This window comes from Myotis brandtii, unplaced genomic scaffold, assembly GCF_000412655.1.
Source record: "Myotis brandtii unplaced genomic scaffold, ASM41265v1 scaffold630, whole genome shotgun sequence".
Taxonomy (NCBI): domain Eukaryota; kingdom Metazoa; phylum Chordata; class Mammalia; order Chiroptera; family Vespertilionidae; genus Myotis; species Myotis brandtii.
The window spans coordinates 421,595-438,480 of record NW_005370412.1 but is presented as its reverse complement, the minus strand read 5'-3'; the positions used below and the strand labels follow the sequence as shown (position 1 = coordinate 438,480).

The 16,886-nt window shown below is 41.7% G+C and overlaps 1 protein-coding gene across 1 annotated transcript in view; it reads left to right on the top strand.

Moving 5' to 3' along the window:
- RGSL1 (regulator of G-protein signaling like 1) overlaps positions 1-16,886 on the top strand; it is a 76,150-nt gene that overhangs the window by 46,237 nt on the left and 13,027 nt on the right. The window contains exons 11-17 of the mRNA XM_014528357.1: positions 700-813; positions 3,681-3,798; positions 8,092-8,285; positions 9,675-9,792; positions 10,221-10,335; positions 12,189-12,315; positions 15,906-16,077. Of these exons, the coding sequence (XP_014383843.1) occupies positions 700-813; positions 3,681-3,798; positions 8,092-8,285; positions 9,675-9,792; positions 10,221-10,335; positions 12,189-12,315; positions 15,906-16,077 (958 nt within the window). The remainder of the gene's footprint in view (positions 1-699; positions 814-3,680; positions 3,799-8,091; positions 8,286-9,674; positions 9,793-10,220; positions 10,336-12,188; positions 12,316-15,905; positions 16,078-16,886) is intronic.

The following is a 16,886-nucleotide window of genomic DNA, read 5'->3' as shown; positions in this document are numbered from 1 at the left end:
AACATGATGGTTTCATCCACCGCTGCATTTTTGGAACAGGGGTCTGACCTGATAAGGGCCTCCTGTGCATTTGTCCATCTTGGAGCTCTGTCTGCTCAGGAGGCTGATGCCTCTACTCAGGCTGCTCCAGAAACTCACAGAGCACCAGAACTAGATGCTCTCAGCTTTCATACAGAGCAAATTGGTCCCAGAGAGGTGGAAAGGTTGCCCGAGGCTGCTCAGCAAGGGAGGACTAGAAACCTAGATCTTCTACAGAAATAAGCCACCGCTCTTGCAACTTATAGCCAGACACCCTTGGCTGAGAGGCGCTATTGACAACAGTGGCAATTGTCATAAGGACAACTGACTTCTGTGAGTCCACACGCTAGGATTCCTTCTGGACTCCACCAGTATCGCTCAGAAAGCACTAGACTGCCCTGGGAGTTCCAGGACAACTGGGTGTGCCTGGGCAGAAGGTCCCCACGGGTCAGGTGTCTCCAAGAAGGACAGAATCCTCCCACGCTGGAGGGGTGGCCCACGGCCTTTCCTTGCTTCTAATCTGGCTTAGAGAACTTGTGTTCCTTGCATATGGACATTCCATTAGAACATTATTGTCGTACTTAAATAATGTGTAAAAGGCAATACTTTCAACAAAAGCATATAAATCTTTGACCCCAGAGTGGTCAACTAGACTCTCTCCTGTTTTTCTCTACTTGATAGATATAGAGAAAATGTCCTTTGAGGAACTCTGCTACAAGTATCCAAAGGTGGCCATAGAGAAGATAAGTGAGGACTACAAAATATATTGTGAAAAAGCACCTACTAGTAAGATGGGTAAGTGTTTAAACCCACAGAAAGATTGGAGACAGCCCAGTACGAAAGAATCTCCCAACGCAATGAGCCAAAAACCAAAAGGGGAACCGTGCTTTGTTTGAAATGAGGGATGGTCAGACTGTCTCCCAGCTCCTGCCCCCTCCTACAAAGTCATAGAAGGGCATCATGAAAATGAGATGCAGTGATAAGTGAATGAGGATGAGGATGAAAATAGTTAATTCCTGCCTTCTTGCCTAGTTATTACTCTGGGCTTTTAAATAATGCAGATTTATCTTCTGCAAAGTTCCCTGGAGTCAGAGATTTATAGAAGGAGGTTTGTTGGGAATAACACCTGTAAGGGAATGAGAGGAAAGCAGCACTGGGCAGAGGTAGGCGCTGACTGTTAGGCGGTTACAGTAGACCTCCTCAGATCCTTGTAAGAAGCTGGAGAGCCAGGTGACACTTTAGCATGGTCCCTCACTGAGGCAAGGGGCTTTTATAACATCTGTATCATCTCACAGGGGTGTGGCTGTCCCTCAGGAGGGTCTGACCTTGCTCAACCACTGAGCCACACTGGCTAGGCCACATATTTTTGACATTTCAGCCACATTCCCCATGTCTCATATGCTTTACTCTGTTTTTTCATATTTCTTTTTTCTCTCTTTGTTTCAGTATAGATATTTTCTTTGGGTCTTACTCCTAGTTCAACAATCCTCACTCAGCTATTTATAATTTGTCATCTTACCCATTTCTTAACTCTCAATTTTCTACATTTCAGTCATTAAACCTTTTATTTTTAGAATTTATTTTTTTTCCTTTTTGCGATACTCAGTCCGTGTTGATATTTTTTCTCTTTTAATTGCTTACATTAAATGAATAGTAGTAATTTTAAAGTCCATATTTGGATTTCCTGCCATGTTTTTTTCAAGTGTCATGTGTTGTTGTTTTTCTCCTTGGTTTTCGGTCATCTTTTGAAATGCCTTGTTCTTTCTGCTTTATTTGTGAACGTGCTGTTGGTACAAGTTTGTAGGGATGATTTGAGGCTCTGGGTGACCTTACTATCCTCTGGAGAGGGTTTGCTTTGCTTCTCACACACACTGAACAGGCACATCCAGATGACCTTCACCCACTGAGGGTTAGAGCTGGTTCAGAACTAGCTTCCATGCCTTTTGATGGGTGAGCGAGTTCTGGTTTTCCTTCCTTTTGAGGGGGTGGTCCCAACTGAAAGCCTGGGGTGCTCTTCAGGGCCTCTTCTCCTTTGCTGTTTTGCAGTTTTGCTGTCTTCTACCTTGAGAGCCCACCAAAAAAGTTCTGTATTTCTCAGTAACAATTTTCATACTTGTCAAATGCCTTGAACGTAAAAGCAGTGGCCAATGGGTTTCTCTGCCCATTTTCTAAGGGCGCACGGCTTTGTCTTGGGTCCTGTTCTGAACTTGAACACGGCAAATGCCTCCAGGGCAGATGCACTGTTGGTGTCAGCTTACCCTCTAGTTTCTAACCTTCTCTTTGCTTCTGATCCCTACGTTTCTATTTTGGTTTGTAGTAATGTCTTACAGGCTTCCTTACAAGTTTGAACGTATGTTACTCTTTTAGCCAGCATTTCTAGGTGTTTTTTATTGGGAGGTTTCTTGGGGTTCTTTGTTTTGTTTTTTAATATCTGGTCTTCCATTGTCTGGATTGTACTTTTTCACCTATTCAATTGCGTATTAGACTCAGTATATGTTTCTACTGTTTCCAATCCTTTGGCATATTATCTGTCACTGAACGTATTACCAAACCAGACAAAAATGTCCTATGTGTGTGTGGGGTGGGGGGACATTCTAGTTAATAAATAGTTTATAAAGGATTTACTATAACCAGGCCATGTTCTAATTTCTGGAGGGGCAAGATGAGTAATATGCCATCCCTGCCCTTGCAAAAGTCTGCATTATTTTCTACGATATTAACAACCTCAAAAGGCTCTTTGAATACTAAAATGCTTGGAGCCTGTCATTCTTAAAAAGTAATGTTTTTAACATATTTTTGAAATAATGGTTTCTAAGTGGCAATAGGGCACCAGACACCCACTCCAAATTGTGTACTATGGTGCGACAGAATACCACTTGAGAAGTTTCCTGTGCAAGCAGTGTCCTCAGGAAAGGGAATGGTTTCTGTTAAAGCCAGAAGGTGGGGGGAACTCTTAATGAGGAGGTCAAGCAAGAATCCGTGAGTTTGCCCTAACTGGTTTGGCTCAGTGGATAGAACGTCGGCCTGTGGACTGAAAGGTCTCAGGTTTGATTACAGTCAAGGGCATATACCTTGGTTGTGGGCACATCCCCAGTAGGGAGTGTGCAGGAGGCAGCTGATCAATGTTTCTCTCTCATCCAATGTTTCTAACTCTCTATTCCTCTCCCTTCCTCTCTGTAAAAAATCAATAAAATATATATATTTTTAAAAAGAATCCGTGAGTTTAGTGATGACAAAGCAGGGGTTCCAGAGGACAAGTGGAAGGGTTTCGGAGGAGGCAGCAGAGGTGTCCGGGGAGACTGTCACGTGGAGTACAGTCTAGTAAAAATGACTGCTTGGGGGAGAGATGCTGTTTGGTGCTGAAATGATAAGAAGTATGATGGAGTAGGTCTCAGCAGTTTTCTAAGGAAGGTGGGCTCTAGGCCTAATAGCCGGCAGACGTAAATAACACAGCCTGGACTGATATTAGGGTCAGGGGTTAGACTCCTCCCCAAGTCTCTTATGCCCTCATGGCCCATGCACTCCCAGCACTAATGGCCTGAGATGGCAGCAGTTGTGCGGACTGTGGTTTTCCCACATGCACTCTTGCTACTTTGTCCCTTCTTCTTCTCTGCAATGTTCTTTATAACGTGGTGTTGCCCAATGTTGTGACTTCTCATTAGATTACCAGTATAAAGTCTATCGTCAGATTACCAGAGAATCAAGGACACATTCACCCCCACATAAGGAAGCGTCCTTAAAAAAGATTCCTGTTGTAAGGAAGCCTTCACACAGACCCAGGTAAGACATAGGATCTGGTGACACCAATATCTCCAGGCACAGCCCTGGAGTTCAGCATGAGCCTATTTTTCTGTGGTAATGTCCACACTCTTTTCCATATATCGCATATACATGCACAAGCATACTAAGTATTTTAAATCACTGTATGTTTTTGAAACCCGGCACCATGCAATATGTATTATACAGTAAGTTTTTCAACATAGCAAACTATTATGGACATCCTTTCATGTCAGTATGTGCACAGGTCTACTTTCTTCCATCGAATGGATGTAGCATGATTTATTTAACTATATGTTTTTCATGGATATTTATGTTATCTTTTTTTTTTTAAATATATTTTATTGATTTTTTACAGAGAGGAAGGGAGAGAGATAGAGAGTTAGAAACATCAATGAGATAGAAACATCGATCAGCTGCCTCCTGCACATCTCCCGCTGGGGATGTGCCCGCAACCCAGGTACATGCCCTTGTCCGGAATCGAACCCGGGACCCTTCAGTCCGCAGGCCGACGCTCTATCCACTGAGCCAAACCGGTTTTGGCTATTTATGTTATCTTCAATTTGTTATTGCTAGCAGCAGTACCATAATATTCGTCTTTGTACATGCGTCCTTGCATATTTGTGTTTTCTGGATTGCGTGTGACTGTAGAAGCCTCTTATCTGGGTCCTTACTTCTTGTCTCTCCCCCTCACAATCAATCCAAGAGTCGGCCTCTGGTAAGATCCCACTGCTGGCAAAGACTCTGTGGCCCGTGCTTTCAGGAGTGCCCCCTCACCTTTATCCACTTTTCTTAGTACAAATGCCACCTCTACATAGAAGTTATCCAAATGTATGACTCCCTCTCCTCTGAAACACTAAACCCCTAAAATATAACCCCAAACACTTACCATGTACTATTTTGTACTGCTCTTTATTTTTTAGGTATGTTTACTACCTTCTTGACTAACATTTTCTTGTAAGCCAGGACATTCGTTCAGTCATTCATTTGTTATTTATTTATTTAATTAATTTTGTTTGTTTGTTTTAAATATATTTTTGGTGATTTCAGAGAGGAAGGGAGAGGGGGAGAAACATTTGTTTGTTTGTTTTAAATATATTTTTGGTGATTTCAGAGAGGAAGGGAGAGGGGGAGAGAGAGAGAAACATTAATGATGAGAGAGAATTATGACCGGGAATCGAACTGCACGCCCCACACTGGGGATCAAGCCCGCAACCCGAGCATGTGCCCTGACCGGGAATCGAATGGTGACCTCCTGGTTCATAGGTCAATGCTCAACCACTGAGTCATGTCAGCTGTCCAGTCATTCATTTTTTTAATTCACTATCTATTAATGACTAGTGACATGGAAAGTTCTCTTACAGAGGATAGAGATAGATTAGCATGTACAAGTTTGGTAGTCAACATCACTAGCAGAGTATTTGGAGAGAAAAGTTCCCAGAAGTATGTTTTCAGTTACTGTTAGCCTTCACAGGGGCTGAAAAGCCCTCTGTCTCTTCTAAATACTCTAGAGAGGTTTTTCCTCCCTTTCAAGGAATGAAATTAATCCCTGAGGTTTAATCTTTATTCTGTTTGATATTCTAATTTGTACTACTTGCTACTTTTCACTATATCTACAGAGATTCGTATTTTCCAAATTAGTTGAAAGTGAATATCACAGAAGTCTTTTCTAGATCATATATTTATAAGATCATTAAATTCTAGAGGGACTATGCAGGGTTATATAGTCTAGTTTCACGACTCCATTAGGACCACAGCAGAATGGTGCAGGTATACCACAGTTGCAACTCTCTTAAACCTTTTCCTTAGTCCAAAATTCAATGTACTAAACAGTTTTTGATCATACACAGTGTTCCAGACATTCTGTGGATACTAATGATACAAATAAAGACATAGTCCTTGCCCTTAATCCAATACATATCTAAATAAACTACAATACTGACCTTTAAATGTTATGATAAAATATTGACTAATTGCTATAAGAGCATAATTGAAGGAGGAAATTTTGTATGAGGGTTAGGAAAACTTAGAATATTAAAAGAGGCCCTGATCTGCATGGAGCAATTCAATTGCAAAGAAGGGGAGTGTTTTGTGGGTAGAGCTAAATCTTCCAAACTGAAGAGATGACACGAAGAAATAAACTCAGAAGTATGAAAGTGGAATTTGAAAATAGTCCAGTGGTGTTAAAGCACAGAATACTTGGGAAGAATTTAGACATAAAATATAAAATTAGAAACCTAGATTGAGATTAAAATAACTGAAAGAAGGTTTTGAGTGAATTATTAAGGAATTTGTGTTGATTAAGTGGCAATAAGGATTCATGGGGGTTTGTTGGAACAGGAGTAGCAAAACAAAACAAAACACACCCTATTATATGGATTTTTAAAATATTACTCTGGTAGACATAAAAATAGTATGATGAGTCAGAGACTCATACTAAAGGCAGAAATAATAGTTGGAAGGTTTTGGCAGTTGTTTGGGCAAGTGATATTAAAAACCTGAAGTTAAAAGTGGAATCCTATATAATAAAAGTAAATATGCAAATCGACCAAACAGCGGAACAACTGGTCGGTGAGCAGGTGGTGCCAGGCCAGCCAAGGCGTGTGCCAGCGGGCAGAGGGAGGGGATGGCGATGGAGTGGGTGGAGGGCAGCGGCAACCAGTGGCAGGGCGATGGGGGCTCCTGTCAACCCCTGATCGCCTGCCTGGTCGCCTCCTACAAAGGGAGGCCACAGGCAGCGGCAATAGCCAAGCGATTCAGGGCGGGGCCGGCCACTCGCCATCCCCAGATCAGCCCACAGGGGTCACCTCCTACAGAGGGAGGCCAGACTGTGGCTTAGGCCCACTCCTCAGGGGAGCAGGCCTAAGCCGTCAATTGGATATCCCCTGAGGACTCCCGGACTGCAAGAGGGCACAGGCCGGGCTGAGGGACCCTCCACCCCGAGTGCACAAATTTTCATGCACTAGGCTTCTAGTAGATATACAAGGGAAGATACAGATTAAAAAACAAAACAAAACACTGAAGGTGAGGAATTGGACTTCTGCAATGGTAGAGTAAGAACTTCAAAAAATTGTCTCTTCAAATGGTAAAACTGGACAAACCTGTCAAAAATTTTAGAACTCTATAAATTATGTCATCTAAATTTTCAGTTAAAAAATTATGCATACCCCCATTCTCCCCCCCCCCAAAAAAAACAACACACAGGAAAGGATGGCTCGTACACAGAGAGGAAAGAGCACTCATTAGAAACTTTTATCTTTGAAGTGATTCAGATATTGAACTCTAAGGACTTCTAAGCAATATGTTCAATGAATTAAAGGTTGTGGCATGTTTAAAAAAATTAAAGGAAAGTATTATGATAATGATTCATCAAATGAAAATATCTAATAAGATAAATATTATAAAATAGAACCAAATAAAACATTGGAAAAGTATGATAATTGAAATGAAAAAATCACTAGAAAGAATCAATAGCAGATTTGAGTTGGCAGAAGAATTTGTGAACTTAAAATTAGCTCAGCAGACATTATCCAGTGTGAAAACATCACAAAATAAGAGAACTGTGAGACACCATCAAGAACACCAACATACAAATAATGGAAATATCAGGAGAGAGATAAAGGGGCAGGAAAAATATTTGAATATGCAATGGTTGAGTACTTACTCAAAACATACTAGAAGCTGAATGAATCCCAAGTAGGGTAAACTTAAAAATATTCACACCTAGGCACATCATAATCAAACTATTGAATGACAAAAAGACTAGAAACATAGGTTTACCATATGAATGAAAATTGAGATCACAGAGGAGGTAAGGATGGGGGGCGGGGAGGGGAGAGGGAGGAGTCATAAGGCAAAATTCAAGAGGATTGAGAATGAAACATTAGGAGCACCTTTATTTAAGGAACAGTGAAAAGGAAATCAGCAAAGGCAATTTAGAAATATTGATCAATAATTGCTGATCACTCTTGCTCTACCCACTGAAATGATTGCCAGTTAGGGGTTGTTTTGAATCCATAATGCAGAAAGAAGGTGGTTCTAGAAAAAAAAAAATTAGCCCCTTTAAAATACCTCTCGTCCTCTTCCATTGATGTTGGCAAATGATTGAACCACGCTTAGGATGGACACATAAAAATTTATCTCCAAGGAAATAAGAGTAACCAATTCATTCACCCTGATCTTCACACATAGTTAAAGGTCCCGCAGCCCGGGAGAAGCCCTTCCCCATTCCTTAAGTGGAACAGAATTCAGGGTCACCATCCATTCTCTCAACCAGTGATGCTTTCTTGTTTCCAGAAACCTGGCAGAAGTCTTTCGAAATGTACAGCACTTGGAGTACTTCACGGAGTTCCTCAAAGAACGGAAGGCTGAGGGCCCATTGCAATTCCTGATGGCATTACAGAAGATCAGTATTGAGACAGATGAACAGGTCTCCAAGTCTCTTGTTGAAAATGTAATGGAGACTTATTTCTCTGACATAGTCCCTGCTGGTATGCAGCTTCCTCCTGATACTGTTTGCTTCTCCCTTTAGTATCATAGAAGAGTCTGGAAAAGAGCTGGTCTTGAGTCTCCTAAGGGAGCATAACAGAATAGCGGCCACATGGGGCAGTATTGAAACAAAGATTAAGAGGGATGGTGAAAGCAGAGAACACCAATCAATTAGAAATATTGGTAGTAAAAGAAGCCAAGTGCAAAACACTTGCATTTATATGTGAAATACATACTCTCAGTTAATTTTACCCTGAAAATGGGATTTTATTTAATCCCTAAAAGGTAGGGATAAATAGCTCTACTTAACTAATGCAGAAGGTGAAACAGAGGAGCTAACTAACTTATCCAATTGGTGCAACTTGAATTCAGACTCAAGTTGTTTGACCTTCAAATCAACTACACTGGAGTTAGATACAAAAGCGAGAGTAAACTCTATGCAAAGCAAGCGTGTCCACCACTCATAGGTTATAAAGGTAATTGTGCCAGGAAGCAGAGCTAACCCTTGGAAAATCCTCATAATTTTGCCTTGTTTTCTTGCCTAAGGTGGGAGGGTAAATCTGACCCTGTAAATTCATTTGGCCAGAAGCAGAAGTTGAATGTAAAGTATTGACCTATAAGTCTGAAGGCAAACTAAAGGGGGTGAGCTTGGTTCCATCTTGGAGATAAACAAGCCAAGTAATAAAGATGAAGCCTACTGTTTTGACAGAGATGGTGTGTGCGTGTGTGTGTGTGTGTGTGTGTGTGTGTGTGTGTGTGTGTGTCTGAGTGTGTGTTTTGCTTGTGGTCAACCAAGAAAGGTTATAGATCTTGTACAAGTCAAAAAAGAGGTAAAATTGGCAAATCTTGTAAGAAATGTTTATTTATTAAGTGTCAGGATATCAAGTTCTGTACATTGTTTTGAATGAGCCAGAAGTGAACACCATAGTCTTTCAACAAAAATTGTATTGCCCTTACAATACTTACTTGTAATCTTGGATTTCTCATTTGCCTCAGCAATTAACTTTAATCCTTTACCTTTCTGCTCTCTTCCTGAACCAAAAACTTCAAACTAACTGCAGAAATGAGTCTTTTAAATATTTATTCCCTTTACACACTTATCTGAGATTTGAGTGGAACTAAACTAGAATAGGAACAGTATTTGCTCTACAAATACTCTTGCACGTAACACCTGAAGATGTGTTTGAGATTTTCAAGCAATCTGTGGAGAGATCAGTCTAACCAGATTGAGAATAAGGGACTGTAAGACTCTGAGATGAAAAAAACACCAGCTACTTTAGAAATGATAGCCGAGAGATGATGGCTTCTCTCCCCTCCCCCTCTGCCTCCCTTCCCCTCCCCTCCCCTCCCCCTCTCCCCTCCTCTCTCCCGCTCTCCATGTAATTTTCTAGAAGAAGTGCTGCAGTGTGATGACCCTATCATCAGAGAAGTCTCTCAGAAGGGTCGTCTCAGCACAAACTCATTGTTAATCCTCCAGAGCTGTGTCATGAAATCTCTGGAAGAAAAGTGGTGAGTATTGCTTAGTGGAGGCAGTGAGCCTTTCTGGAGCTGCCCATTGGCTGCTGCAAGCCACATGATTCAAGTCTCATAATACACTCACAGAGTTCATCGTCAGAGCCTCCCTACAAAAGAAAAGCCGAACTTATCTTGAACCTTCTTACCTACCTACATGGATGTGCGGGCATGCACACACACACACACTCTCACACACACACTTCTGTTCATTTGTCTGAACAGGAACAATATAGCATTGATGGGACGGGCAGGCTGACATTAGCAAAGGATGGAAATATTAAGGAGACTATTTTTGACTATCTTGATGTTCCCCAATTTCTACTTTGACTTCCTCCAAAAGCAGAGATAGGTTTGCCTTGGCTGCTCCTGTTGGTGTGCCCAGGCTTTGGCCTTCTGTGACATTCCTGACCTCCTCCTGGTAGGTTTAAAGAATACCAAGAGCTGTTCCCAGATTTTCCTCAGGAAGTGCAAGCTCAAATACGAACTGTGTATAGGAAGCCCTCGAAGACTTCATCAATGCAAATGCAGGAACCCCAGGTGAGTGAGGAAGCCAGTGCAGACCAGACACTGGGGACGAGAAAGCCACTGCCTAGGTATTGTCGCCCATACAAAACAGTTGCGCTGTTAGCTTATTCAGTCACCAAAACAACTACTCTCTGGGGTAGGTTTCTGAAACCCCGTTTTATGAAGGAGGAATCTGAGTCTCATAGAAATTAAGTGGGAATTTAAAGAAGTCGCTCTCTGCTGTCTTTGTGAGAGGCAGCAGGTACTGATGGAGATGAAAATGTCAGGTTTCTGTTTTTTGTGTTTGGGTTTTGTTTGTTTGTTTTTTATTGCTGACAGCTACTTTCAAGGACATGAATTGACCAGGAAGTCAAAAGGGTTTGATCATCCTTTCTCTTTTACATTCACATGTCCAGTCACGATAGCATAATGGCACAACTTAGGCCCCCACTTACCTGAGTGAGCCCCTTCCTGTATGAGAAAGGGCAGGCCTGAGCATGTGTCCTGAAGACAAACACTTCCCAGAGAGAGTGCAAAGGGCCCAGAGCAGGCCATACCTGCTTCCTTCTTCCAAACTCATCAGTCATCTAACTCATTCTTTCTCCCACTGGAGGAGATAAAAAGGGAAGAAAGAGAAGACAGGCATGCTATTCAGGAAAGTCTTCATAGGGTTGGAGAAAAAAATAAAAAGAATCCTAAATAATCTCTTAAATAATCTTGGTTCAATGTATTATAGAGTTAGTTTATATCAGAAAAACTTGACCTCTGACTCGAAAGATAATGCCCCGATATTTCTGAAAATCATTCCTATGCCCATTGACCCAATACCCCAGGTATGGAAATGGGCTTCCCTGGCCTTTCTTCTTTGTATTTCCTCCATACATGCATCAACTCCATGTCAGGGTACCAGGAAAGATCACATAGGACATTGGAAAGAATACTGCACTCAGAACCCGATGCTTTGTTTTACTTTCAGGTCTTCCTGTTGCTCTTAGATAAGAAAAGATAAATGGAAAACCAACATGTACATAAGCCTACTTTGTGCTAAGTACTGTATTAGGGTTTTCATATATCATCACTAACCCTCACCACAACCATTTGTTTCTGTCTTACACGTGGAGACATGGACTCATGGTTTAAGTAAGTTGGCTCAAACTGTATACAATTAGGGTGAGCTAGGTTCCAGACTCAAAGTTTCTGATTCTAACTCCATGGGTTTTTTAACTTTACCTCCGGCTCTCTGAAGCCGTGTTTCTACTGAGGTTACCTGCCTGTAGAACGAGACAACAAAACTAGATCAGCCAGATGCTTTCTGGCCCTCAACATCCATTTTTCAAGGGGTAAATGAACTAGAGAATGTTCACTAGGTCTCTATGAAGAAATGGATGAAGAAACTTACCAAATGAATTTGTGTGTGAGAGTGTACGAGCGTGTGGTGTATGAGTGTCTGCATCTAATTATTAGTTTTTCTTTTTTAAATGCTTAGAAATAGTTTTATTCATTTCCTTATTTTTTTCAACATTTCAAAATCTGCCTGCGCCATTATTCCCGCCTTGTGAGTCATACTTATCTCTGTCCTCTGTTTCTTCCTGTTTTTAGCTCGGACAAATCCTTTCTCAATTACGGCAACTCAAACCTTCATTTGCCAATGGCCCCAGACATGCCTGGTTGAAGCCAGAATCTTCTCAGCAGCTGCTTAACCTGGGGAAGGTTATACAAGTTCTCTGACCTGAATTTCCTGGGCTTTTAACTGGAGCTTAAGATTATTCCTTTTTAAAGGAGGTGTTGTGAGGATTGCATGTAAAGAATGTCGAGTTCCGGGGCATAGTTAACTCTCAGTGGACAGCAGCTGTACTAACTATGTCATACCCTCTCTCTTTCCCCAGAAAAGAATCTGGCCGAAATTGGTCGGCTTTATCAAGAGCTTTTGTAAGTACCGCAGATGCATGAACAATGTCAACTTGCGCCAGGAATTTGAAAAATATCTCCACCTGGAACTTAACAACAAGGAAAGTAAGTCACATGTCTGTTTGCTGTCCTTCCCTGTTGATTTCAGTAGCAGGACTGGCTCAGAGAAGAAGCTGCAGGGGTATGGCTTTGTGTCATTCATGTCTGCATTAGCCTGGGGTCCAGCAAGAAGTCCAGGTTCTGGGTGCAAAGCCAAGCCCAGGCCAGCCTAGAGAGGATGGGAGTCCAGTGGCATCTGCTCAGGGACCCCGAAAGGGTGGAGGACTAGGCTAAAGCAGTGCGAGATCTCACATTTTACCAAACTATTTGCTGATGTTGTTTGTTAGTAGTAAGAGATTTATTAAATTGTTTCGTTCATTCACTCAACGCCCTTTTTGAGAACGTGGCAGGCACTTTGCTGGGGGTACAGTAGTGAGCGTGCAGCACAGGATCTGCCCTCAAGGTACCTCCAGTTTTGAGGGCAAGGCAGCAAGTAAGAGCCACAGATGTTGGAACCAGATTTCCTGGGTTTGAATCTGGCACTTTCTAATGGGAGGACCTTGTGAAAGTGGCTTTGTGCCTCAGTTTCCTCATCTGTAGAATGGAAATAATTGTGCCTGTCTCAGAGAATTGTTGTGAGGATTAAGCGTGTGTGTGTGTGTGTGTGTGTGTATATATATAAATATATATAATGTTAGAACTATTTTGGGCAATGGTAAGTGCTGTGAAAGCGTTAGCCAGTATTCTTGCTATTATTATATCACTAGAGGCCTAGTGTACAAAATTCATGCATGGCGGAAGGGAGGGGGCCCCCTCAGCCCAGCCTGCACCCTCTCGCAATCTGGGACTCCTTGGGGGATGCCAGACTGCCAATTTAAGCCCGATCCCTGGACCACTGGCTCCTAACCACTCGCCTGCCTGCCTGCCTGATGGCTCCTAACTGCTCGCCTGCCTGCCTGATCACCCCTAACCACCTCTGCCTCAGCCCCCGCCACTGCGGCTTTGTCTGGAAGGACATCTGGAATGACATCCAGAAGGTTGTTCAGCTGTCCAGTCTAATTAGCATATTATGCTTTTATTATTATACATTGTGATGAGTGATCCTATTGATGATTGCAGGGAGACCCTAATTAGTCCAGGGGGAGGATCAGGAGAGAAACATACCAAAAATGACATAAAGTTGAGTTTCAGAGATGAGCGAGTTAGGCAGGCAACATAGAAGGGAGTGATTTCTAGGTCTGCATATAATCCTAAAACAGGAAAGAGGGGATGGTGCAGATCAGGAACTTGAGGCCATTAATCTCCAGTTGGACTGGAGATTAATGAGATGGGGAAAGTGAGATGAGATTAGAGGGTTTGAGAGTCACAAATCTTGTGTCTCTTTTGATGACTTTTTGCGTTGTTCCAGCTGTCACTTCAACAAACAATGCTGCAAAACTTATTTTGCAACTGTCAGTTTCTATGAAATACATTTTTAAAAATGGAAGTAATGGGTAAATGGTTAAAAATAGTTCAGTTGTGGCCTTCTAAAACCACTGCACTAATTAAACTCTCACCAAGAGTATAAATGAAGGCCACATTATCACCCACATGGGCTCTTATACATTTTTTAGAAATTGGCAGTCTGGTAGATGAAAAACAATGTACAATTCTTATGTACATTTTTTTAGTATTTGAGCACCTTAATTTATTGGTCATTTGTATTCTTTTTGAACTGTTTATATGTCCTTTGTCTATTTTTCTATTGGAATTGTAGTATTATTATTGTATTTCCTAACTTGCAAAAATTTTTTGTATGTATGTCTTATGGACTGCTTCACAACCAAACATTTAGGATTTAAGAATAATCCTAGTCCTGGCTGGTGTGGCCCAGTTGGATGAGCATCGACCCATGCCCCGAAAGGTCACCAGTTCAATTCCCTGTCAGGGGACATGCCTGGGTTTCGGGCTTGATCCCCAATAGGGGGCATGCAGGAGGCAGCAGATCCGTGTTTCTCTCTCACATCAATGTTTCTCTCTCTCCCCCTTTTCCTTCCTCTCTCTCTAAAAAAATCAATAAAAACATATTTAAAAAAATTAGTTCTAGCTCTTTTGTTTCTTCTTTTAAGTAAAATCAATTCAACCTCTTATGCCCAGGATGTAAGAAGTCCAATTTCACCTTCTTTCGACTTCCTACATCCCCAGCATTGTATGGGAGCCCAAGAAAAAGACGCTCCTGCAACTCCACAGGAGCTCTGCCCGACCAGTGGTCCACCACTATAGTCTTTTCCAGAATTATGTCCTCCAATTAATTGACCCATTTCTCATCATGAAAGGACCTTCTTTATCCTGGGTGATATTCTTTTCTCTGAAATGTACTTTGCCTGATATTAAAATAGCCACTATCACATTTTATTAGTGTTAGCCTATGTGACTTTTTCCATTCCTTTCCTTATAACCTATTTAAAGCCTTACATTTAAAGTGTTTTTCCTGTAGCCAGCATATAATTGGCTCTTGCTTTAAAAAAAAAAATCCACCGTTATGACCTTAGCCCAGTTGAAAGCCAATTGTTAAGCATTTAGGTATTTTGTGAGCTGGTTGACAAACCATTGATAGATTGAAATCAACCATGGTGGGAGCATTTGCTATAGAAACAGGCAAATAATACAGATCATATCTGCCCAACCCCTACCAGAGAAGACTTGTCAACCTGACCCTGCATCCAGATTTCTTGGGTGGATTTGGCATGCTCTTTCCTAAAATCCCTGATGATCATATCAATTTCCACTATTATTCAAACTCTTTTTCCCTTCAAATGCAAGTCTCAGAGATAGAGAAAGAGAGACTGTAAGAAAGTCGGGAGAGACCTTACGCTTTGTAACCCTAGGACCTAGCACAGTGTCTGGGACACAGAAAGTGAGAGGTATTTACTGAATATTGTAGTCACCCTCCCATCAGAACGAATCCCACTAGACAGTTTCTTACTGGTAAACCCAGCCAGGCAATGAACTAGGGCCTACTTGTCGGATCCAGTCCAAAACTATTCTCTCCTAAGCCCTGAATCCCTATGAGTGGGTTTCTTTGAATATATCCTCATCAAGAGACTTTCTAAAATAACTGCCTTGGTTTTCTGACACACAACCCAAACCTTGAAGAATCTTCTCCTTTATTCATTCCTGTCATGTTTCTACTCTAGCTTCCTACCCTCTGCTTCTTAGTTAACCTCTTTACCCTTCCTGTTTGGGCTTTTTCTTTGTGCTTCTTCCCCAGTTTACTTCTAAACTACTTCCCTGATAAACCTCGAATAAGCAGCATCAGAACCACACACTCTACTTTGAAGGTCACCTCTGCATGTTCAGTTTCTGCAGCCATGTTAGGGATTGGCATAATTACAGTGTGCTCCTATCTCTATTAGACCAGCATCAGGAAGACACCTTTCAATACTTGGTTGATTTCTTTTTGGTATGTATGTTGTCATACCATCTGAGCAGATGGCTTTTCCAGCAGTCCTTCAAGTCCAAGTGAAAGGTCGAGCCCAATGGGAGGGAGTCACTATTTCAGTAGGCCCAAAGGTGTGTCCGTCGTCTTTCACTTTAATTATGCCCAGATTGAAGGCTTCAGGCTTAAGAGGGACTTGCTCAAGCTAGATGTTCATTCCTTCCTCTTTCTTTTTCAGATTACCCTGCATCACCAAATGTACCAGCACGCCCATCCCCACATCACTCAAATGTCCGGAGTGCAGAGGAGAATGGAGATGTAATCTTTATGAAGCGCCGTATATTTGGCCACAGGGTTATCACTGTCAACTTTGCCCTCAGTGATTTATATTTCTTTTCTGAAATGGAGAGGTAAGTTTCCCATCTCGCCTTCCCCTTGTGGCTTTTCATGCTTAGTGCCTCCTGGCAAAGACTGGCACAGTGATTTCTGTGAAAATCTCACTGAATGCTATCACTGTATCAATTTCCACCATTTTTTCCTTTTTCATCCTGAAAGCTCTTCAATATTCTGGAATTCCAAATATTGAAATGCACTTATACCCTGAATGTGGGACCCTTTTGTTCTATTATTTATTAATATGATAGAAATCCTCTTATGTATTGGACCAATAGTTATTTTTTTAATTGATTGATTTGAGAGAGAGAAAAAAACATTGATTTATTGTTCCACTTAGTTATGCATTCATTGGATGACTCTTGTATATGCCCTGACCAGAGATCGAACCTACAACCTTGGAGTATTGGGACAACACTCGAACCAACTGAGCTACCCGGCCAGGGCTGGACCAGTAGTTCTTTAGTCAAAGCAAGGAATTATAATAATTAAGGTTGTGTGTGTATGTGTGTGCATGGCATTAAACAGATATTTTTAAGTTAAAACATATAAATGTGCATTCACTCAACCACCAAACTTTTGATGTAAAGCCAAAGCCATTCCACTAATTGGGGGTTCACATATTTTTCTTGTATATACTATTCCTATAATGCTATCTACTAATTCTAAAAATTGTTCTCTTGTTAAAGTGGAGCAAGAGCCCTAACCGGTTTGGCTCAGTGGATAGAGCATTGGCCTGCGGACTGAGGGGTCCCAGGTTCGATTCTGATCAGGGGCATGTGCCTTGGTTGCGGGCACATCCCCAGTCGGGGGGGGGGGGGGGGGG